The sequence below is a fragment of the Narcine bancroftii genome, chromosome 7 (assembly GCF_036971445.1).
Source record: "Narcine bancroftii isolate sNarBan1 chromosome 7, sNarBan1.hap1, whole genome shotgun sequence".
In the NCBI taxonomy this organism is placed as follows: domain Eukaryota; kingdom Metazoa; phylum Chordata; class Chondrichthyes; order Torpediniformes; family Narcinidae; genus Narcine; species Narcine bancroftii.
Window position 1 is genome coordinate 179,380,886 of NC_091475.1, and position 22,074 is coordinate 179,402,959.

Below are 22,074 nucleotides of genomic sequence, written 5' to 3' on the forward strand. Positions count from 1 at the left end.
TCCTCAACTATCGCCCTACCAGCCTCCGCATTCAACACATTATCGGCTGGAATTTCCAGCACTTACCACAGGACCCACCGCCACACATTTTTCCTTCTCCTCCCCTCTCAGCCTTCTGCAGGGACTGCTCCCTCCGTGAATCCCTTGTGCACTCTTCCCTCTCCACCCATTGCCCCCTCCCCCGGCACCTTCCACTGTGTTATAGGAGGTGTAATACCTGCACCCACACCTCCTCCCTCACCATGGTCCGAGGTCCCAAACAGACCTTTCAGGTGAAGCAACACTTCACTTGTACCTCCAAAGAACTCATTTACTGCATCTGGTTCACCCTCTGTGGCCTTCTCTACATTGGAGAGACTGGTCGCAGATTAGGAGATCGCTTCGCCCAGCACCTCCTCTCCGTCCGCAACAAAAGCGACCTCCCTGTAGCCAACCATTTCAATTCTGAGTCACACTCTCAAGCTCTCATATCTGTCCATGGCCTTTCACACTACCCAACCCTGACCACCTGCAGATTGGAGGAACAACACCTCATTTTTCATCTGGGCACTCTCCAACCCTACATTAAATTCACTGCATTCCACTAATCAGCTTGCTTTTCCCCCTTTTCGCTCCCCCCCCCCACCCCCCACAACTAGTTATTCCAGTTCATACATCCTTTCTCTCTCCACCTAACCTAGAATCCTCCCCCTTGCGGAGTTTCTCCCCCCTCTCCACCTATCATCTCCCACCCTCACCACCCCCCTTCCTCCTTTTGTTCAGACATCTCTCATGTTTCTCCACACCTTGATGAAAGGCACAAGCCTGAAACGTTGGTGATGTATCTTCACCTTTGCTACATAAAGGTGACCTGCTGAGTTTCTCCAGAATTTGTGTGGATTTTTTTTTCAGTACAATTCTAATGCTGCTTCTCATTGATATTTCTTGACATTTATGCAGAAATTGTTGAGCAGAAAGCAATTGGTGACTGGTCAGACGCAGCTATTTCTATTTTCTTGCATCTTGTGTATTTCTGCTATGTCAATAATATCTCCTATAAGTTCATTAAAAAAAATTCTTTATTGATCCTCTCCTTGTATCTGCTTTTGTTCATTCTTCCTTGTACTTTGATAATTTCTGTGCCTCCATTTTTCATGTTGATTTCTTTCACCTCAATATTTTCACTTTCTCTTTTCCCAGTTTTCTATGTGCCTTCTAAGTTAAAGGATTTGACTCTTTATTGGGGTAAGGTTCTCTGACTCTAAAGTAGTCTCTGGTTTCTTGTCCTAATGCAATTAACATGTGATTATTGTTCATGTTAACTTTATCACACTATTACCAGTTAGTTTATTTTAGCTGGCATTATAACCGAGCTACTTTCCTCATTTTCAGCTTTATGATGCACTTAACCAGACTGATACGTTCACAAGGTATAGCCACATAAATTTTTTATTTAATTTCCAATTTTTATTTACAACATGGTAGAATTCGATTCCAGCCACTGAAACACATGCAGCTCATTTGCACCCAATTAACCTACCAACCCAGTCTGTTTTTGAACGATGAAAGAAAACTTGAGCATACTGGGAAAACTCACACAGGACGGCAGGACACGGGGAGAACGTACAGACTCTTCACAGACAGCTCCAGATTCGAACCCAAGTCACTGGTGCTGTAATAGCATTGTGCTAAACGTGTCCACACAAAAACAGACATACAGAATAAACACAATCATACATCCACACTTCCTACAGAAGCCCACATATCTTCTCCTTTATCAACATCCCTGATTCTTACCAACCCCAACAATTATACTCATTGGCAAAACAATTCTGCTACACAATCAGAAGAATGTAGATTTAATCAGAGACTTGAACACCTATGGACAAAAGAATGATACTACAGCATCATCATCAGTACTGTCTCTTGGATGAATACTTAGGAATATCTTAATTATGAAACACTATTTTAAAAGCCTTTTTTAAAATATCCCTGCTCATAAACTCAGCTAAATTAGCCTGAATCTTGAAACTTTGCTTTGGATGGCTGGAAAACTCATTGAATTAATTTCTTAGCTAACAGCTTTCTGTTGTACATTTCTAAACTGGTACCAAACGTGACATTTCAGTTTCCCGTGAGTGAGCTTTAACCGCTTGATGTTGTTAATATAGGTGCATATGACTGGTAGCTGATTGAGTCGAATGAAGTGAGGACTCGCATATAATCATAGTTTTGTTTCAGATTCATCTCTTTTTTTAAAGAATTTTTGCCTATGATTAAATGACTTTATTCTTTTATTTTTCAATATTCTGGACTGTGAGAAGATAGGGTGATATTTTACATTTTCTTTTTAATTAATTTTATTGCATACAGTGAAAGATATTCAGATGTTAACATTAGGTTGACATATTATGGGACAGAATGAGATTATAAAATCTTACCGGTTCTTATATTTTTATTTGATAAGACTTGGTGAAGGTTATTACAGATAGATAGACTGGTTTGATATGCACCAGTGATCAGCAGTTTAGAGGCAGGTGTAGAACATGTTTGCTAAGCATAATTGTCAGAAAATTATTGATGTTTTTGTAGGAGCAATAACTGCTGATTGTGAATATTCAGAAATAATTGCTGTAAAATTTCACTATTGTGTGCAATAGGTCAATTTCTTGTGCAACAGGTCAATTTTGCTTCCAATATTATTTGTCACTCACAGGCTCACATTTTTTATATATCTTCAAAAACATGGAAAAGTGATAGCATGTCTTTTAACATTCATTTTCTAGTCTCATTTCTATTTCTGATTCCTTTTTCAGTGGCGAATAGTGAATACTATAGTATCGTGGATCAACGGGTTTCCTAGTGGATATTAGGAAACTTGTCGTAGTTTTAAATATATTCACTGATTGAGCATCCACAGCCATCTAACAACTGAACCTATGCAGTGAATCAATAGATTGGCATGTAGTGCCCAGGGCTAGATGTATTGGGTTTGGATCATACTGTTTTGCTGTGTTAATTAGTTGATGGGAAAATTGAGGAAACTATCTGAGCAGCAGAGTGGAAGCATAAATATGGTCATTCTGAGAGAGTCCAGAGGATTCATAAACTGAGGTGACTGACGTTCTCCTGGTCTAGATTATACCTTCTCTAAGACAACGGAATGCTGGCAACAATGGTACCTAGCATCTTGATACAACAGCTGTGCTTACCTTGCAGCAAATTCAGCTTGTATGCCTGATGTTGAACCTTCCTTAGTAGCACTGAAAAATTGAGTGGCCTTCTGCCTGTGCTGTAATGTGATCTTTTCCATTGATGCCATTTGTATTAATGACTTGACAAAGTAGATACCATTTTTGGCTGAAAATTATAGGCTCTGGACTCACCTGTACTTCTTAAACATCACATGCAGGTTTAAAGGTTGTCTTGACATCGCCCTAAAGATCTCCATGTGCTTATGATATTACCCATTGGGGATAATAGTCTACTAGAAATAATCTGATGCTGATTCACATCCTTCCCACTGAATTTATAGGATTTTGCAAAGTCAGTTTTTTCAGTATTTTTTTTCAGGGCATTGAGATGTCTGCTATGGATAGTCTAGGTATCAGAAGTATTTAGGAGGGTAAGGATTTCTGCTGCCCAGTAGACTGAGTTTTGTGCTTGTTTGGCAGTTGTGATCTTCAAATATCCATTTCCATGGTTGACCAAAAGCTATTCTAGCTCTTGGAAGATGGTGGTGAGTTTCATTAGCAAAGTCTGCCTTCACTCGGAGAGGGAGGTGGTTCTGAAAAACCTTCTTTTTGTATTCATTGTTGGCGATCTGATTTATTCTGAATGGTGTCAAGCCTTTTAAGAATTATTGAAACTCCACTCATCCAGTTAGGTGGAGAGGATTCCATCATGTTTCTGAAGCGATTCATGAACTGTAGGATTCTCAGCCCCTGACCTGTTCTTCTAGCCAGGGTATTTATGTAGATTAAAAACACAAAAATGCTGGAGGAACTCAGCAGGTCTCACAGCATCCACACGAGGTCAAGATATAAAACCAACATTTCGGACCTGAGCCCTTCATTGTCCAAGATGTCGGTTTTATATCTTGACCTCATTGGATGCTCCGAGACCCTATGAGTTCCCCTAGCATTTTTGCATTTTTAATACAATCACAGCGTGAAAAAATGCTTTGAGAGGTTGGTTATGGAGCGCATCAACTGCTACCTCAGGAAGGATCTGGACCCACTTCAGTTCACCTATTGGCGCAACAGATCAAGAGCAGATGGCGCAACAGATCAAGAGCAGATGGCGCAACAGATCAAGAGCAGATGGCGCAACAGATCAAGAGCAGATGGCGCAACAGATCAAGAGCAGATGGCGCAACAGATCAAGAGCAGATGGCGCAACAGATCAAGAGCAGATGGCGCAACAGATCAAGAGCAGATGGCGCAACAGATCAAGAGCAGATGGCGCAACAGATCAAGAGCAGATGGCGCAACAGATCAAGAGCAGATGGCGCAACAGATCAAGAGCAGATGGCGCAACAGATCAAGAGCAGATGGCGCAACAGATCAAGAGCAGATGGCGCAACAGATCAAGAGCAGATGGCGCAACAGATCAAGAGCAGATGGCGCAACAGATCAAGAGCAGATGGCGCAACAGATCAAGAGCAGATGGCGCAACAGATCAAGAGCAGATGGCGCAACAGATCAAGAGCAGATGGCGCAACAGATCAAGAGCAGATGGCGCAACAGATCAAGAGCAGATGGCGCAACAGATCAAGAGCAGATGGCGCAACAGATCAAGAGCAGATGGCGCAACAGATCAAGAGCAGATGGCGCAACAGATCAAGAGCAGATGGCGCAACAGATCAAGAGCAGATGGCGCAACAGATCAAGAGCAGATGGCGCAACAGATCAAGAGCAGATGGCGCAACAGATCAAGAGCAGATGGCGCAACAGATCAAGAGCAGATGGCGCAACAGATCAAGAGCAGATGGCGCAACAGATCAAGAGCAGATGGCGCAACAGATCAAGAGCAGATGGCGCAACAGATCAAGAGCAGATGGCGCAACAGATCAAGAGCAGATGGCGCAACAGATCAAGAGCAGATGGCGCAACAGATCAAGAGCAGATGGCGCAACAGATCAAGAGCAGATGGCGCAACAGATCAAGAGCAGATGGCGCAACAGATCAAGAGCAGATGGCGCAACAGATCAAGAGCAGATGGCGCAACAGATCAAGAGCAGATGGCGCAACTCACTGGCCGATCTCTCAATTTTGGATCATCTAGACCACAGGAACACCTACATCAGGCTGTTGTCCATTAAGAGCAACTTGTCCATGAACTACTCTTTGCAGACGATGCCACTTTATTTGCCCATTCAGAGCCTGCTCTTCAGCGCTTGACGTCCTGTTTTGCGGAAACTGCCAAAATGTTTGGCCTGGAAGTCAGCCTGAAGAAAACTGAGGTCCTCCATCAGCCAGCTCCCCACCATGACTACCAACCCCCCCCCACATCTCCATCGGGCACACAAAACTCAAAATGGTCAACCAGTTTACCTATCTTGGCTGCACCATTTCATTGGATGCAAGGATCGACAACGAGATAGACAACAGATTTGCCAAGGCAAAGACTACACAAAAGAGTCTGGAAAAACAACCAACTGAAAAACCTCAAAGATAAGCGTATATAGAGCCGTTGTCATACCACACTCCTGTTCGGCTCCGAATCATGCGTCCTTTACCGGCATCATCTACGGCTCCTAGAACGCTTCCACCAGCGTTGTCTCCGCTCCATCCTCAACATTCATTGGAGCGACTTCATCTCCAACATCGAAGTACTCGAGTTGGCAGAGGCCGACAGCATTGAATCCACGCTGCTGAAGATCAAACTGCGCTGAGTAGGTCACGTCTCCAGAATGGAGGACCATCGCCTTCCCAAGATCGTGTTATATGGCGAGCCACCGAAACAGAGGTGCACCAAAGAAGAGGTACAAAGACTGCCTAAAGAAAGCTCTTGGTGCCTGCCACATTGACCACCGCCTCAAACCGTGCATCTTAGCGCCTCACAGTTCGGCAGGCAGCAACCTCCTTTGAAGAAGACCGCAGAGCCCACCTCACTGTCAAAAGACAAAGGAGGAAAAACCCAACACCCAACCCTAACCAACCAATTTTCCCTTGCAACTGCTGCAACCGTGTCTGCCTGTCCCGCATCGGACTTGTCAGTCACAAACGAGCCTGCAGCTGACGTGGACATTACCCCTCCATAAATCTTCATCCGCGAAGCCAAGCCAAGGAAGACAGTCAACACCACCATACCAGAAAAACACATGACCAAACTAAAGGATCTGGGACTCTTTTTATCCCTCTGCAATTGTATCCTTGACTTCCTCATCAGCAGACCTCAATCACTGGAAATTGGTAACATCATCTCCTCCACACAGGGACACCCAAGATTGCATGCTTAATCCCCTGTTCCATTCCTTGCATACTCATGACTGCGTAGCCAAGTTCAGCTCCAATTCAATCTATGAATTTGTTGATGACTCCACCATTGTTGTCCAAATAACTGGGAATGGAGTCAGAATACATCAGTAGTTCTCAACCTTTTTCTTTCCACCTACATACCACTTTAAGTATTCCCTATGCCATAGATGCTCTGTGATTAGTAAGGGATTACTTAGTAAGGGTATGTGGGTGGAAAGAAAAAGTTTGAAAATCACTGTTTTAGTCATACCTAATTGACTCATTATGTACACAGTTCATAACTCCAAAGGAAATGGGGCAATGACAATTTTTCTCAAGCAAAATATTTCAGTAAAAATTGGGTCTAGAGCAGTGATTCTCAACCTTCCCACTCACATACCACCTTAAGCAATCCCTTAAAAATCACAGAGCACTGATAGTATAGGGATTATTTAAACTGGTTTGTGGGTGGAAAGAAAACGGTTGAGAATCACTGGAATAGAGGGTGGAGACTGATAATTTGGTTGGGTGGTGCCAGAATAACAACAATCTTGCTCTCACCTTCACTAATATCAAAGAGCTTATTGTGGATTTTAGGGAGGAGAGCCCAAAACCTGTAAGCATTGATGTGATGGATGTGGAGAGGGTTAATACCTTCAAGTTCCTGGGAGTCCATATTTCAAGAGACCTGAAGGCACCACATTGAGATAACAGCTATCAAACTCTTGAACTTCCTTTGTAACCCCAATCATGGATTGTTTGGACAGCACAAAAGGACGGACTGAACTATTGCAAGTAACTTTTTTTAATTGTCCTGTTGTCAAACACCCATTTTTATAAATACCAGCTTGGCAGCATTAAGTAAAAATTTTGGTGCCTATGTATGTGACTACTCTTTTGTTCAGACGCCTGCCGGCATTTTTTCATACTTTGATAAAGGGTTCAAGCCCAAAACATTGCTTATGTATCTTTACCTTTTGCTACATAAAGGATCCTGTTTGACCTGCTGAGCTTCTCCACCATTTTGTGCTTTTACTTCAACCATGGTGTCTACAGATTTTGTGATTTTCTTATCATTATGAGAGGGTCTTGAAATTAGTATATGAAAAGGAAATCTAGATTGATAAAGATCGTCAGAGACACCCAAATAAGTACAAATGCTGGAATCTGAGCAACAAAAAGAAAGATGCTGGAGAAAGAAGGCAGGCCAGGCAGCATCTATGGAAGCAAAGAGGTGGTCGGCATTTCAGCTCGAACCCGTGAATAAGAGCTTGATAAATGGTTGCTAGGTGTTTTGCATGGACCAGTGTGTAAGATAAGTGGAAGAATGACATTTCATGATATATTCACTGGCCTTGACTCAGCTCATGCAATGGTCTCTTTCCATGCTGAAACCTTTCTGTGATGCTGTGAAGTTCTCCATTAACTTTTTATAATTGCCCCAAGATCACAATATCAATTGTGAATAGTCAAGCATATTTATCAGAAAAGAAGCAAGGTTATAAGAAACCTAAACAGAAGTTTATTTTTAGGCTTGCTAAAACAGCACTACTCTTTTTGAATTGAAGGACTATTTTTAGAAAATGAACAGATGATGCCAGGGATAAAAACTGTGAGCTACCAGCTGCTTCAGATAATGACTCAAACTGTTAGATGTTACTTCGACAATTTGAAAGGTCAAATAGCCAAACCAATCATAACTCCTAATTTTTTTTTAAATCTTGTCTGTTCTTTTTTTTTTCTTGTATAACTCTGGGATCTGCACTACACCCTAGCTAGAAGAAGAGGCAGGCAACACCACTGCAGGTTCTCCTGAACCTGACTGAGTAAATGGTAATGAGTTAGAAGAACAGCTCCTGATGGATCACTGTCATTTTTCCTTCATGTAAAAAAAGATGCCTGGTTTTTCACTGCATGCTTCCTGCTGACAATGCAGCTCAAAAAAGGCATTTAATCATACGCCAATAATTTGAAGCAGTGTTTTTAAGTAACAATGTGTTCTGATTAGTATTTCTATTATCTATAATATTTCAATTCCTTGCTTATAAAAATAAATAAAAGATTGAGAATTCTGAATATTTGTTAACAAGAAAATGCCTGCTTTCTCCTTTCATCCTCCCACCCATAATGTAGAAATATTGATTGTGTTTGGGTACAAGTATACCCCGCTTTACAAATACTTGAATTACAAAAATTCATTTTTACGAAGAAAGCAGTGTTCACTTTTATGAAAGGATTTAAATGAGTTTTCACTTTATAATTTTTTTTTTGTTTTTCCACTATCAAAGTATCTATGTTACATAAACTTGCAATAAAACCAAAAAAACACCCTCCCCAACCTCCCTTTTCACAATATAAATCCACACACCATCAGAGCTCACATTTATGTTGACCATAAAAAAATTCTCAGTAGGGAAGTCACTCGCATTTATACTATAGCAGCATCTATTATTGTCCTTTTTGTTATTGTAGTTACAATTGGGCCCCTATATGATCCAAATATGGCTGCTATATTTTGATATTTATGTCATTTTTTTCTTTGTTGTATGTAATTTTTTTTCATAGGTATGCAACTATTCATCTCAGCAGCCCATCGTGCTACATGTAGAGGGGAGTCGGATTTCCAAGTAATTGCAATACATTTCTTAGCCACTGCTAAGGCTACTTTAACAAATTAAATTTGGAATTTAGTTCATTTATTGCTATTTCAATAAAGTTGCCGTGAAGGCCACCCCATTATCCTTGTTAATATTTAGTAATATCCTGCCAGAAAGGACCATGTAGCATGTAAAAATGTTCCTATTTCTGTCCCACACCTAAAACCCATCTCTGATATTTCAGATTTTGATTTATGAAATTTCTGTGGGGTGAGATATAATTGGTATAGGAAATTATATTGAACTAATCCATATCTTGCATTTATAATCAGATCAACATCTTTCCATTATTGGAACACTTAGATATGACTCCCATCCCTCTCTCGATCTCTGTAAACCTGATTTTGCACTTGCATTCTGGAGACCATAGTACAGATCCCTCCAGGTGACAAACATCAATATATCCTTTGTCATACTAAGAATTCAATATTTTGTTACCCAGTTTCATAGGCAGAAAGACATTGTTACATAAATGGCATTCTTAATGATATATTTGCTTTTTTTCCAATACTCTCATTTATTTCTTGCCATATTCTAATCACATGTATTAATATAGGGTCATCTGTCTTTTTTGTTATTGAATACAATCCCATTCTAAGAAGAATGATAAAAATCTTGCTTGTTCTGATAAATATCTAGAAACCTAAATCCTCCCAGTTTATAATCCCATGTTAGCTTTTCCAATGAAATTCTCGGCACTTAGTATAGGAATTGCCTTATATAATTATTTAATAATTTAAAGAATTTTTTTAGATAGTGAATAAGCCAGCGATTGAAAAAGATACTATAATCTTGGCATCACATTCATTTTAATACAATTTATTCTTCCCATTAAAGTAATCAGCAGGTATTTCCATTTCTTTAAATCTTTCTCTTTTTTTAAAAAAAAGAGTGTAATTAAATATATATAGATTCTGTAAATTATTATCCATCATTATTCCTAAATATTTGATTCCATCTATCTTGCATTTAAATCTACTACCTTTTTGATATCTTTCATAATCAAAATTCTTCAATGGCATCATCTCCATCTTGTCCATATTTATTTTGTAACCTGATGCTCTTCTATAATTTTCTAATGTTGTTTGTAATTTGTTCTTCCTGTCCAACTTTGATGTCTAGTGTGAAAGGCCAAACCCCCATTCCTATCGCAGGACACTGAACGGCCAATTTACTGGGATGCAAGTATGAAAGGGGCTGTAGAGCAGTCTTGAGTAAACCTAATTGCTTTCTGCTTCTATTTCCTGGGTTCAATTCCACCTCATGAATTTGAAAAGCTCAAGGGAATTGAGGTCAGGCTTTCAGTGTTTAGCTTTATTGAGAGGACTGCATTCATAAAAAAGGTGATTGATGCTGGAATGGATTAAGTGCATTTTTTTTAATCCAGCCTTTTGGGAACTGAGGATAAAGGCTTTGTTCAGGGATCATGTTTCACCATGTGTTCAATTTATTGTGAAAACCAAGCCTAAAATCCTTTGTGATTATGGTGTTACATCTCTTTTTACACTTCTTTCATTTCCCGCAGAACTTGATGCAATTAATTTGACCATTTACTTCCAGAGTTCATCCTTTGATTGCTCATTCTAAAATACTTAGAAATAAAAATTTTACAGAAGTCCTCCAAGATGACTAAGCCTAACTCCAAAAGAACCAATACAGAGGGAATGACACCCAACTGTATGTGACTGATGTGGGAATTGCATCAATCATGCATGAGTAACACAGGCCAATTGAATTTCTGAAGTAATGCAAAAGGACCCAATATTGTCATAAGCATGTTTGTTTCAATCAAGAATATTTGATTTTAGAATTGCATAATGTTGAAAATTGTAATGTTACAAGCCCAGAGGACCCCAAAACCCAGCAGCAATAGAAATTCACCAAGACAAATGGTTACTTAAAGTTGGTTTTAATTTTCTTGAAATATAAAAACAGGATCAAACTTTAACTTATTACTATTAACTTAACTTAACCCCCTTCCAATTCTATGTGCACGTGTATGTAATGTGTATATGTTCAGGAAAGTTCTTTGCTTTAATAGTCCAATCATTCACTTCTCACTTCTCCAAGTTCACCGGTATCAGCCAATTCTTATACTGTGCACAGAATTTAACATTTATGAATCTTCACCGGGTTCTGGTGCTAAAAGGTAAATGGTTACTGCTCAGAAAGGTTCTAGTTGCTTTCAAAGATGTTTGTTGCATGTTGGACGCACACAAACTGATTCCTCCAATCAGCCACTTCAGTATTTTGCCGAAGAAACTTGCTCCATCGTGGGTTTTCCAAATAACCTCTTCTAGGTCACCACAGAGTTCCTCTTGTTTCCTTCATTTCAGGAGAATCACTCTAGCCAGCCATTTCCTCTTGTAAGGACTACAAGGGTTTTCAACAGGCTGAACTCAGACCTCACAACCCATCTTCAAAATGGGATTTTCAACAAGCTTGCCATGTTGCAGCCTCCAAAAGCCACTGCAGAACTCCTCTCTCTCTTTCTCTCTCAATCCTGTTTGATCTTTCAGACTCTTCCATTTGCACCTACTTTTGAAGTTCTTTCCCCAAAGCAGTTCCATTGTCTTTGCAAAATCACTGCTGCCTGAATGTCTAGCTTCAGCCAAAGCTCTTGCATGTTAAGTAAGATGTGTTTTCTTACTATGTGAAGTGACCTACAATCTATCTGTTTTAAAGACCTATTTATGTTTAATATATATAATAAAACCCCTAACAATAATGCTTATACATTTGCAATTCTAAGTCTGATGTCATCCAGAGCCACAATGCCCTGTCTTCTGGTGTTCTTTATCTCCATTTCCTCTGTCAATCCTCAACTGTGTACGCTATTAGGAAGCTTGGCTGACACCAAATGAGATCAGTCATAGTGTCACCCAGATTAATACTGGAAAACCAGCATTCACCCTCACTCTTGCTAGATTCCTACTATCCTGCCTCTAACCCACAAACTTTTGACTTTGAAATGAAGATCACCATTAATTTAATTGAGATGATGTTTCATAATAGAAAGCTTGTAAAAGATTGTTAATGGGTTTAAATCAGGGCGTAATGGTGTCCGCCGATAGGTACTTCATACTTTATTGAAAATTACTGTGTGTTCATTGAGATTCTAATTCTTTTGGCATTGCAGAATGCTCACATGAGTTCCTACTTATGGAGTTGCCATTTCTTTCTGTGTTAATAATTATTTAAACATTGTTAGTTTGGAATTAATCAAAGTATCATTATTTATATATAAATGATGATCCTCAAATGAAATACACTGTAATATGCTATTTATTTTGTAAATCCTGAATTACCCTGGAAATGTTCAGATTTTAAGAAAGGGATTGTAATTGAAAATTTGATTAAACTTAAAGAGAATTGAAGGATGGACAAATAATCAGAAATACTGAAATGAGTGGCAAATAAAATTACATTATGATGATGACTAAGTGCTTCACGTGAGTTGTCTGTCTCCCTTTTAGGCAGTGATAACTCCTTTCATGTGCAGGCCATTTCACATTCTAAAGTAGGTGTGTAATTTTTCTGACAGTACAGCAGGATGTGTGAGATAACTGTAGACCAGGTCTTTGAATATATAGCTTTGGTGCATGGGTTTAACAGTTTCATTGAATGCATAAATCCCTGCTGTTATCTCAGTCTTGCCAAAATTTATGAAACTCATAACTAAATGTAAATATGATTAAAATATCTTTACATTCCCAAGTAGAAACACCTTTTGGATATTGTGTCAGCCTTGCTCTCAGGATGCAAAAATCCTATTTTTTAAATCCCAAGGGTGGTCTAGGTTGTTGCCCAGAACATTCTAGTCCACCACATAACATCTATTAAGTTGCCCCATAATTGACATGTGAAAGGGTAATAAGATAACTTTGTGTGAAATATTGTATGATTCAATTTACAACTTTGAATCAAAATGTTTGTATTGTGGTGGCATTTGTTTTTGCATCAGGGTTGAGCAGAAGTTGTATGAATGATGAAGGGAGGGTGCATAATATATTGGTGAAGGGAGAATTAGTGTTATGGTTTTTGGAATTGCACTCACTTAAATTCTTGAAGACTGCCTGAACATAGACACTTTCTAGATTGATCTTTTCCTCTTGATAATCTCTCTTGTATCCCTCCTTATCTCAGATGCTCCCTATATAGCTGGGAGCAAGAGCGAGCCTATATGATGACAAGATTGTGCAGCTCAGATATTAGAAACTGTCCTTTCACATGTTGCAGAATCCTTTAGTAGTTTAAGGCAGTGAAAGCATTATATCATCATGTGAATCATCTTCTCTATTACATTTTGTGTGGCAGTATGAAATGTTTTTGGATGTGAACCAGAATCAACTGTAGGAAATGATTCAGCATCATTTTATTGGCTAGTTTTTTGAGTTAAAATGTGATAATAGTTGAATCGTGATTATAAATCTGATAGACTTGTATGTGGGCTGTGCATTACCCACCACTGATTTACTACTGAATAAGATGCTACAGGTGCTCTATGGTTAGTAGGTGGAAAGAAAAAGGTTGAGAACCACTGACCTAAACTTTATTAAGAGCAGAGAAGACCTTTCTGGATGGTGTCCACATACAAATAATATATGAGAAACAATGTTGTAGCAATCCAAAAATGACAGATAAAGATAAACCATTTCACATGTGCTTCCTTGGCTTCTTTGAAAGGATGATTTCCAATAAAACTACTTTATATAAAGAAAGCAGCAAACAGAGTCATTGAGTTATAGAGAACAGACGCAAGCCCCTTGGACCAATCATCCATGCTGATTAAGCTGCCTAGCTGAGCTAGTCCCATTTGCCTGCATTCGGTTGATATCCCTCTCAATCATCCCCAAACAGTGTCCGTTAGGCAGCAAAGAAAAAGATGCATAACTGACATTTTGGGCTGCGAGCCCTTCATCAAAGTATGAGAAAATGCTAGCAAGCGTTTGAACAAAAAGAGTGGTGGTAGCGGGGGGGGGGGGGGGGGGAGTGTGGCAAAGGCAAGAGATGATAAGTGGAGAAAGGAGGGAGGGGTCAGCAGCAATGAGGGGAAGGAGGGATGGCTGGGTGGATGGAAGAACTAGAAAGGCAGGAAAAGGGGAGGGGAAAGAAAAGGCAAGCAGCTTTATTGGAAAGCAGTAAAGTCAATGTTAATGCCATCTGGCATTTGGAAAATGCCCATTTGGAAAATAAGGTGTTTTTCCTCCAATCTCCGGGTGGTCAGGGTGGGATAGTACGTAAGACAATAGACAGACATGTGACTTTGGGAGTATGATTCTGAATTAAAGTGGTTGGCTACTGGGAGGTCGCTGTGTTTGCAGAGGTGTTGAGTGAAGCGATCTCCCAGCCTAGTGGGCTTTGTGGAGCAATCCACGCTGCAAGCCTACACAGGCAAGACCCTCAACTCTTCCTCCGGTATATCAATGATACATCGGGGCTGCCTCATGCCCCGCGATGAGCTTGTCAACTTCATTCACTTTCATTTTCCACCTTGATCTCAAACTCACCTGGTCCAACTCTGACAACACCCTCCCCTTCCTGGATCTTTCTGTCTCCCATATCAGGAGACAAGCTGGCCACTGGCATACACTACAAACCCTCCAACTCCCACAACTACCTGGACTACACCTCCGCACACCCTGTCCCCTGCAAAGATTCCATCCCCTTCTCTCAAATTCTCTGTCTCTGCCTGATCTGTTCCCAAGATAAGGTCTTTCAGTCCAGATCTTCTATAATGTCTGCCTTCTACAAGCATGGCTTCCCCTCCACCACCATCAACTCAGCCATCACCTGCATCTCATTCATCTCCTGTTCATCTATCATCTCTCTACCCCCAGATGCAACAAACATAGAATCCTTTCATCCTCACCTACCACCCCATCAGCCTCTGCATCCAACACATTATCCACTGAAATTTCTGGCACTTACTACAAGATCCCATTACCAGACACATTTTTCCCTCTCCTCCCCTCTCTGCCTTCTACAGGGACCAATCCCTCTGCGATTTCCTCATGCACTCATCCCTCCCCATTCACCACACCCCGGCACCTTCACCTGTGCCTGCAAGAGGTGCAACATTTGTACCCACACCTCCTCCCTCACCACGGTCTGGGAACCCAAACAGGTCTTTCAAGTAACATTTCACTTCCATCCAAAGGACTTACTGCATCTGGTGTATCCTTTGTGGCATTCTCTACCTCAGAGAGACCAGTGGTAGAGTGGCACCTTTGCTCCGTTTGCAACCACAGTGACCTCCCAGATGCCAACCACTTCAATTCTATGTCATACTCCGTACTCACATGTCAGTCCAAGGTCTTGTGTACTATCCCACCCTGACCACCCACATATTGAAGGAACAACACCTTATTTTCCATCTGGGCACCCTCCAGCCAGATGACATTAACATTAGGCCCTTTCAAGCTACCAAGTAAAATGGGGTTAAATGGGCAATTTGCCCGGTTAGCACCCCACTTATACGGCAGCTTGAAAGGGTCCAACCGGTCAGCATGGTCCAAATCCAACTGGGTCCCTGATCTACCTCTGAGGTAGTCAGGGAACCCGGTTAAACTTAACCAGGTTGCGTCCACTGGTGGCTTGAACAGGAAAATGGCCAACCCAGTTACTCCTGTGACGTCAGCTGACATCACAGGGGGACCCCTGGCTGAAGTGCCTGCTACGATCAACGGGGGAGAGAGGGGCTGCTGCCACAGGGCCCGGGGTGAGAGGGGGAAAGAGGTTGATGCCACGGGGCGGGGGGAGGGGGGTGCAAACTGCCGCTGCTGTGCATGCCACTCTGGTTATGACAGCTCAACGTGGCCATGGGAATTTGCTGAGGGCGACACTATTGATGGGGTGGATGTTGATTGACGGTGGGGGTCGTGACTGATGGGGTGGGTGACTGACTGGGGGGGGTGGTAATTGACAGTGGGTGGAGACTGACAGCCATTGTGGGGGGGGGGGGGGAGAGAGTCTTACTGATAGTTCCCCTGAGCGCTTGCCACATCACTTACCGCATCATCGCAGGGGTGGGATCCCCCTTAAATTGCCAGGTTGGTGATTTAATGAGTCTATTTTCCCTGCAGCTTAAAAGGGCTACCCAAGTGCTGCAGCTTAAAAGTGCCTATTGACTTTACTGCCTTCCTCTAAACCTGCTTGCCTTTTCTTTCCCCTCCCCCTTTTCCTGTCTTTCCAGTTCCTCTGTCCACTCGGTCATCCTTCCTTCCCCTCATTGCTGCTGACCCCTCCCTCTCTCCACATGATCTCCTGCCTTTACGCCCGCCCCCCCCCCCCCCAACTCTTGTTCAAACGCTTGCTGGTACTTTCTCATACTTTGATGAAAGGCTCAACCCTAAAACATGGGTTCTGCATCTTTCCCTTTGCTGCATAAAGGACACTGTTTAACCTGCTGAGCTTCTCCAGCAGAGTGTCCATTTTTTTACTTCAACCACAGTGTCTACAGAATTTTTTGTGAATCTGTCCAAATGATTTTTTTTTAAATATTGTATTTGTACCCACCCCTACCACTTCCTCTGGCAGTTTGTTTCGCAACAACCCCGCATGTAAACCGTTTGGCCCTCAAGTCCTCTTTAAATCTTACCCCTCTCACTGGTTTCAAACTCCTTTATTCTGAGCAGAAGCCTGTGACAATTCACTTTATCTATGTCCCTCAAGATTTTGTTTTATCTGTCAGATTCGCCTGCAGCCTGCTTCACTCCAGAAAAATAAACAGTCCCAGTCTCTCCTTATAATTCAAGTCCACCAGTTGTGGCAGCATCCTTGTGAACCTCTCTGCATGCTCTCTGGTGCAATCACATCTCTGTGTGAAATGTATAACCCAAGAGGGCAATGGAACAAGCTTGACAGAATTATGGGATAAATGATTAAAGCCATAAATTTTATTGTGCCTTCTGTGGCTTTTGATCTCTCAGGGAGTTTTACAATAAACGAAGCTTTCTTGAAATGCAACCAATTTCGACAATGTAATTTCCCTCAAATAACAAAGAAAGAACAACCTAATTATTTGTTCTTGAGCTGTTAATGAGAGCTAGATATTGGCCATGACATGGAAGTTCAACTCCAATACACTTCTACAAAATAATTTTAGGATCTTTTATGTTTCCCTAAGGGACCAGACTGCGCTTTTGTTTAATGTTTAATTTGAAAATCAAGATCTCCCTCAGTATTGCACTGGGAATATAAACCGACATAATTTGTTTCAGGAATAGAACTCATACCCACAACCTTCTGAGACAGAACGAGTCACAGATGACCTTCATTTTAAATAACAATAAAATTTGAGGAAATAAATGACTGATAAATCAGTGGAATTGGAAAGTCAGTTTGCAGGGTGCTTTCTGATGAGATTCTTTCCAATGTTGCTATTTCTTCTGCTACAGTCTTAACTCACTAATGAGGATAGCTTACAAATTAGCTGTCGGCATCATAGGTCATTAAAGTAAAATAATGCTGAATCAAAGGCCTGAAATGAGTTGCTTAGATTATGAGCTCATAGGGATGTGATAATTTCTGTTGCATTCACTGCTTCAGAAGCCTTAGAATCCTTGTGCCAGTTATGCCAGATGGCAAAGCTGGCATGATTTTGAATATCCATCAGATTCATGTTGAGTTGTCAGATAAATCTATTAATAGCACATCATCATGGTACAACACTGATCTGACACTAGCATTGAATTCTGAGGACTCAGCTCACTAGTGTATATCCTCCCTGAGAGAAACATGTCTGCACACATATTCAATAGCAAGAGGCATTCTTTGACATTTAAACATCACCAAACCAATCCCACCAGACTATCTATCATCAGTGCTCATTGAATCAAACAAGTTCATGCCAACCAGTTAGATCCATTTACACAAATCCACTGTTAAGAAATGGCAAGGGTAAAAGGACACATTTGGCAGTACAGACATCCAAACAGTAGCTGGGATGTGGACCTAAAAAAACACAAAAGGAGGGAAAAGATGAAGTATGAAAATAGGCTAAAAATAATATCAAAAGAGGATACATAAAGGTTCTTCATGTATATAGAGGGCAAAAGCGAGGTGAGAATAGATATAGGGCGAGTAGAAAATGACACTGGAAGAATAATAATTGGAGACAAGGAGACAGGAGAGGAGCCAAATGAGTATTTTACATCGTTCCTTACTGTGCTAGATGACCAAGGTATCAGGGAAGGGAAATGAGCACAGATACTATTACAAAGCAAATGTGCTCAGAATGCTAAATTATTTAAGAGCAGGTAAGTCTCCTGATGGATTGTACTCTTAGATTCTGAAACAAGTAGCTGTAGAGATTGTGGAGACATTGGTCATGATCTTTCTAGAATCAATAGTTTCTGGCATGGTTCCAGAGGACTGGGAAATCGCAAATATCACTCAACTATTCAAGAAGGGAGGGAGGCAGCAGAAAGGAAATTTTAGACCAGTTAGCCTGACATCAGTGGTTGGGAAGATTTTGGAGTTGATTGTCAAGAATGAGGTTACAGAGTTCTTGGAAGCACATGAAAGATAGGCCAAAGCCAGCAGCACGTTTCCTAAAGGGAAACTTAACAAGATAAGAGCCTATGGGTATAATAGGAAACATACTGGCAGGTGTAGTGTATTGGTTGATTGGGAGGAAGCAGAGAATCAAAACACGGGGACCATATTCTGGTTGGTTGCCAGTTGCTAGTGGTGTTCCATAGGAGTTGGTGTTATGGCTGCCTCTTTTTATGTTGTTTTATCAGTGATTTAGATTATAGAATGAATGGCTTTGTGGATGATATGAAGGTGGGTAATATTGAAGGAGACTGCAGATGAGAAGAATGTACAGAGAAATGAAATAAATAGTGTTGGAAAGTGTACGAGGTTGCACTTTGGTAGAAGAAGTAAATGAGCAGACAATTTTCTAAAGGGGGAGAAAATTGAAAATTCTCAGATGCGAGGGGCTGGGGTATCCTGATGTGGGATACTCTGAAGATAAACTTGCAGGTTGAGTTGGTGGTGAAAAAGGCAAATGTAATGCTGAGAGTCATTTCAAGAGGATTAGAATATAAAAGCAGCAATGTAATGTTGAGGCTTTATAAGGCACTGGAGAGACCTCACTTGGAGTGTTGTGAGCAGTTTTGTGCTCCTCATTTAAGAAAGGATGTGCTGGCCTTAGTCCACAAATAGATGGTAGGGGATGAGAAGGAATGTCCTCTGAAATATTTTATCCAGGTTGATACTTACTCTGTGAGTCTGTCACATTCGTAATTTGAGCAGTAATTTAAATCAAGCTCTCCTCCATGATGTGCAAGATTTCATGGAACACTTCAGAGCTAAGCAGAGAAATTGCCTCACATTTATATCCATCAAGGTGGATTTGGTTATTTATCAAATTGCTTTTTGTGGGACTCTGCCCATGTGCAAATTAGCTCCTGCCTTTTTCTATGATAAGCTGTAACTGCATTTCAGAGGGTCTGAATCGTTGAGATTCTCTGATGGCACGAAATGGAGTATGTGTGGAATTGAATGAGCCTGTATTCATAATAAAGGTAGATTATTTGTGTCTCAGCTGTGCATCGGTTTTGTGAAGACTTGAGACATCTGTTTAATTTCTCCTTACATAAATTGTTAATATGCAGATACTTTAAATTAATAGCATATAATTCCTAGTATCATAATCATTGAACTGTTTCAGTTACAGCATGTCATGTTTTCTTATTCCTGTGATTTATTATGTTGTGAATCATCTAACAATAACTTTGAATGGAATGACTGACAGATTTTTCTATGACAATTATTGACACTCACTTTTTAAAAATCTTCATTGTATGGATTTCTATTTCTTGATATTTTGATTTGTTATGGGTTATGTCAGTTCATATTTCAATTTTTTTTGCCTTTTTTCTGCTTTTTAGTGGAACAGAAAAAACACACGATACCAATTGTCCAAAGATCAAGTCTACCTAAACCTGGGCACTCTGGACTTCGTCCTCCTGGATACTCTCGATTGCCAGCAGCTAAACTTATGGCTTTTGGATTTGTCAGAAGTTCAAGTTTGTCATCAGTGTCAAGTAACCAATCAAATGACAGTGTACATAGTGACCACAGCAAAGCTGCAAATTGTAAGCTGCAATTCAAACTTTTTACATTTGATCGTGAAAATGTCTTGTATTTTATCCTTGTTAAAACCTTATTAGATTCAGAATGGCCATTCCGAATTTTTCTTATAAGTAATCAGACTTCTGAAATAGGTAAAGTGTGGTAACATTACATGGAGAGTTTTTTTTATGATCAACTTGACTTATCTACGGGTTTTTAATTCTAAAACCTGACTCCTTGTCATCTTATGGTATTCTACATGTAAAATCATGTAACGTTAGTCTTTGGGAGGCAAGTGTTCCAGATGAATATTATGGAGAATGTTGTAAGTCATTGAAAAGGTTGCAAACAGGATTCATTGGAGATGGTGCAGATACAGTGTTGGAACTTGGAGGTTTGGGCTGCAATTATATTGAATACCAGCTTCCGTTTCAGGCTGTTATCTATGATGTGCATTTCTTAACCAAGAGAATAATATTAAACTTCTGATTATACATTACTAAAGGAATACAAATTTTGCTCCCTGTATGCCCTGGCAATCAAAAAAAAAGATTTAAAATGAAATACAACTTCATAATATTTACATTATATTGTACTGTGACTGAATTCAAATCAAAGTGAAATGGGTTAGAACATAAGCTGTTTGTCATTTTTTTGCATCTATACTAAGTAAATCCTGTTCAGAATTGATGCCATATTAGCCATTGAATTGCATTCTTTGGAGATGTGCTATTAATAATCACAAAAGACTAGAATCGTGAAACTAACAGGCTTTTATTAACTATAGACTGGAACAGCCATCGACCTCATTGGCTAATCAAGGAAGAGTGCAATGGGGAGTATGCAAAAGCCTATGGGAAGGATCAGTCTCAGCCGGCAGCAGCCAATTGTAGCATAACAGTGGTTACCTCATACACCCTCCTTTTTAAGAAGAGTCCTGCGGGGTGAGAAAAAAATAGATGAAACAAATATACATATATATATATTTCACAGATTAAATCTGTCAGGAGGTCTCCTCTGCTCCAGCGAGTGATGTGGTAATGGCTGGGACACTGCCATAGTGTCCTGAGCAGCTTGTGAGGTTGGCCTGTCTTCACTGATTACAGTTTGTCGAGGGGTGGGGGGGTATCAGGTGAAGAAGTAAGGGAGTGTGGTGCTGGTGCATCATTGGTGACAACAGTAGCTAGGTATGGAGAGTGGTCAGCTGCAGGCTCAGGGATCCCGAAGGCAGAAGTAGGGGAAGTGTCTGTTGGTGGCCAATGGTAGTTGGAGAGGCCGCTGATAGTGCTATATCCCAAATCAAGACCGTTTCCTCACACCTGTCAGGAAGAAAATGTAGGCATATTGGGGGGTTAGCATGGAGGAGGCAGACCAGTGGGCCAGTCTTAGATTGTCTGGCATACTTCTGAAGCATGACCAGTCCTGGGGAGGTGAACCAGGAGGGCAGAGTAGTCCCTGAATCAAACTTCCTCGGGAAAGCAAACATCCATTCGTGAGGCGTGCTGTTAGTGGCTGAACATAAAAGTGACCGGGTGGAATGGAGTGCGTCTGGGAGGACTTCTTGCTATTGAGAGACAGTGAGGCCCCTTGACCTCAGTGCCAGGAGGATGGTTTTCCAGACCGTGGCATTCTCCCTTTCCAATTGCCTGTTTCCTCTAGGGTTGTAGCTGGTGGTCCTGCTCGTGGCAATGCCCCTGGGCAGCAGGTACTACTGCAGCTCATCACTCACAAGGTCCTCCAGTCGCTGTGGATGCAGCATGAAGATATTGTGGAGGGCCTTGATAACTGTGGCTGTGATCCTTTCTGGGCATGAAATGACGGGATTATTTGTTGATGATTGTAAGGAATTGGCCATTCCGGTTAGAGGAAGGGCGGGCCCATTTAAATCAATG

The 22,074-nt window shown here is 40.9% G+C and overlaps 1 protein-coding gene across 4 annotated transcripts in view; it reads left to right on the forward strand.

Moving 5' to 3' along the window:
* LOC138739455 (microtubule-associated tumor suppressor candidate 2-like) overlaps positions 1-22,074 on the forward strand; it is a 382,132-nt gene that overhangs the window by 132,649 nt on the left and 227,409 nt on the right. For 3 of the 4 annotated variants that reach the window (XM_069891535.1, XM_069891537.1, XM_069891536.1), the window contains one exon: positions 19,999-20,205. In XM_069891535.1, the coding sequence (XP_069747636.1) occupies positions 19,999-20,205 (207 nt within the window). Of the gene's footprint in view, positions 1-16,105; positions 16,150-19,998; positions 20,206-22,074 lie in introns of those variants that run through there. The other variant, XM_069891538.1, reaches the window with a different exon arrangement.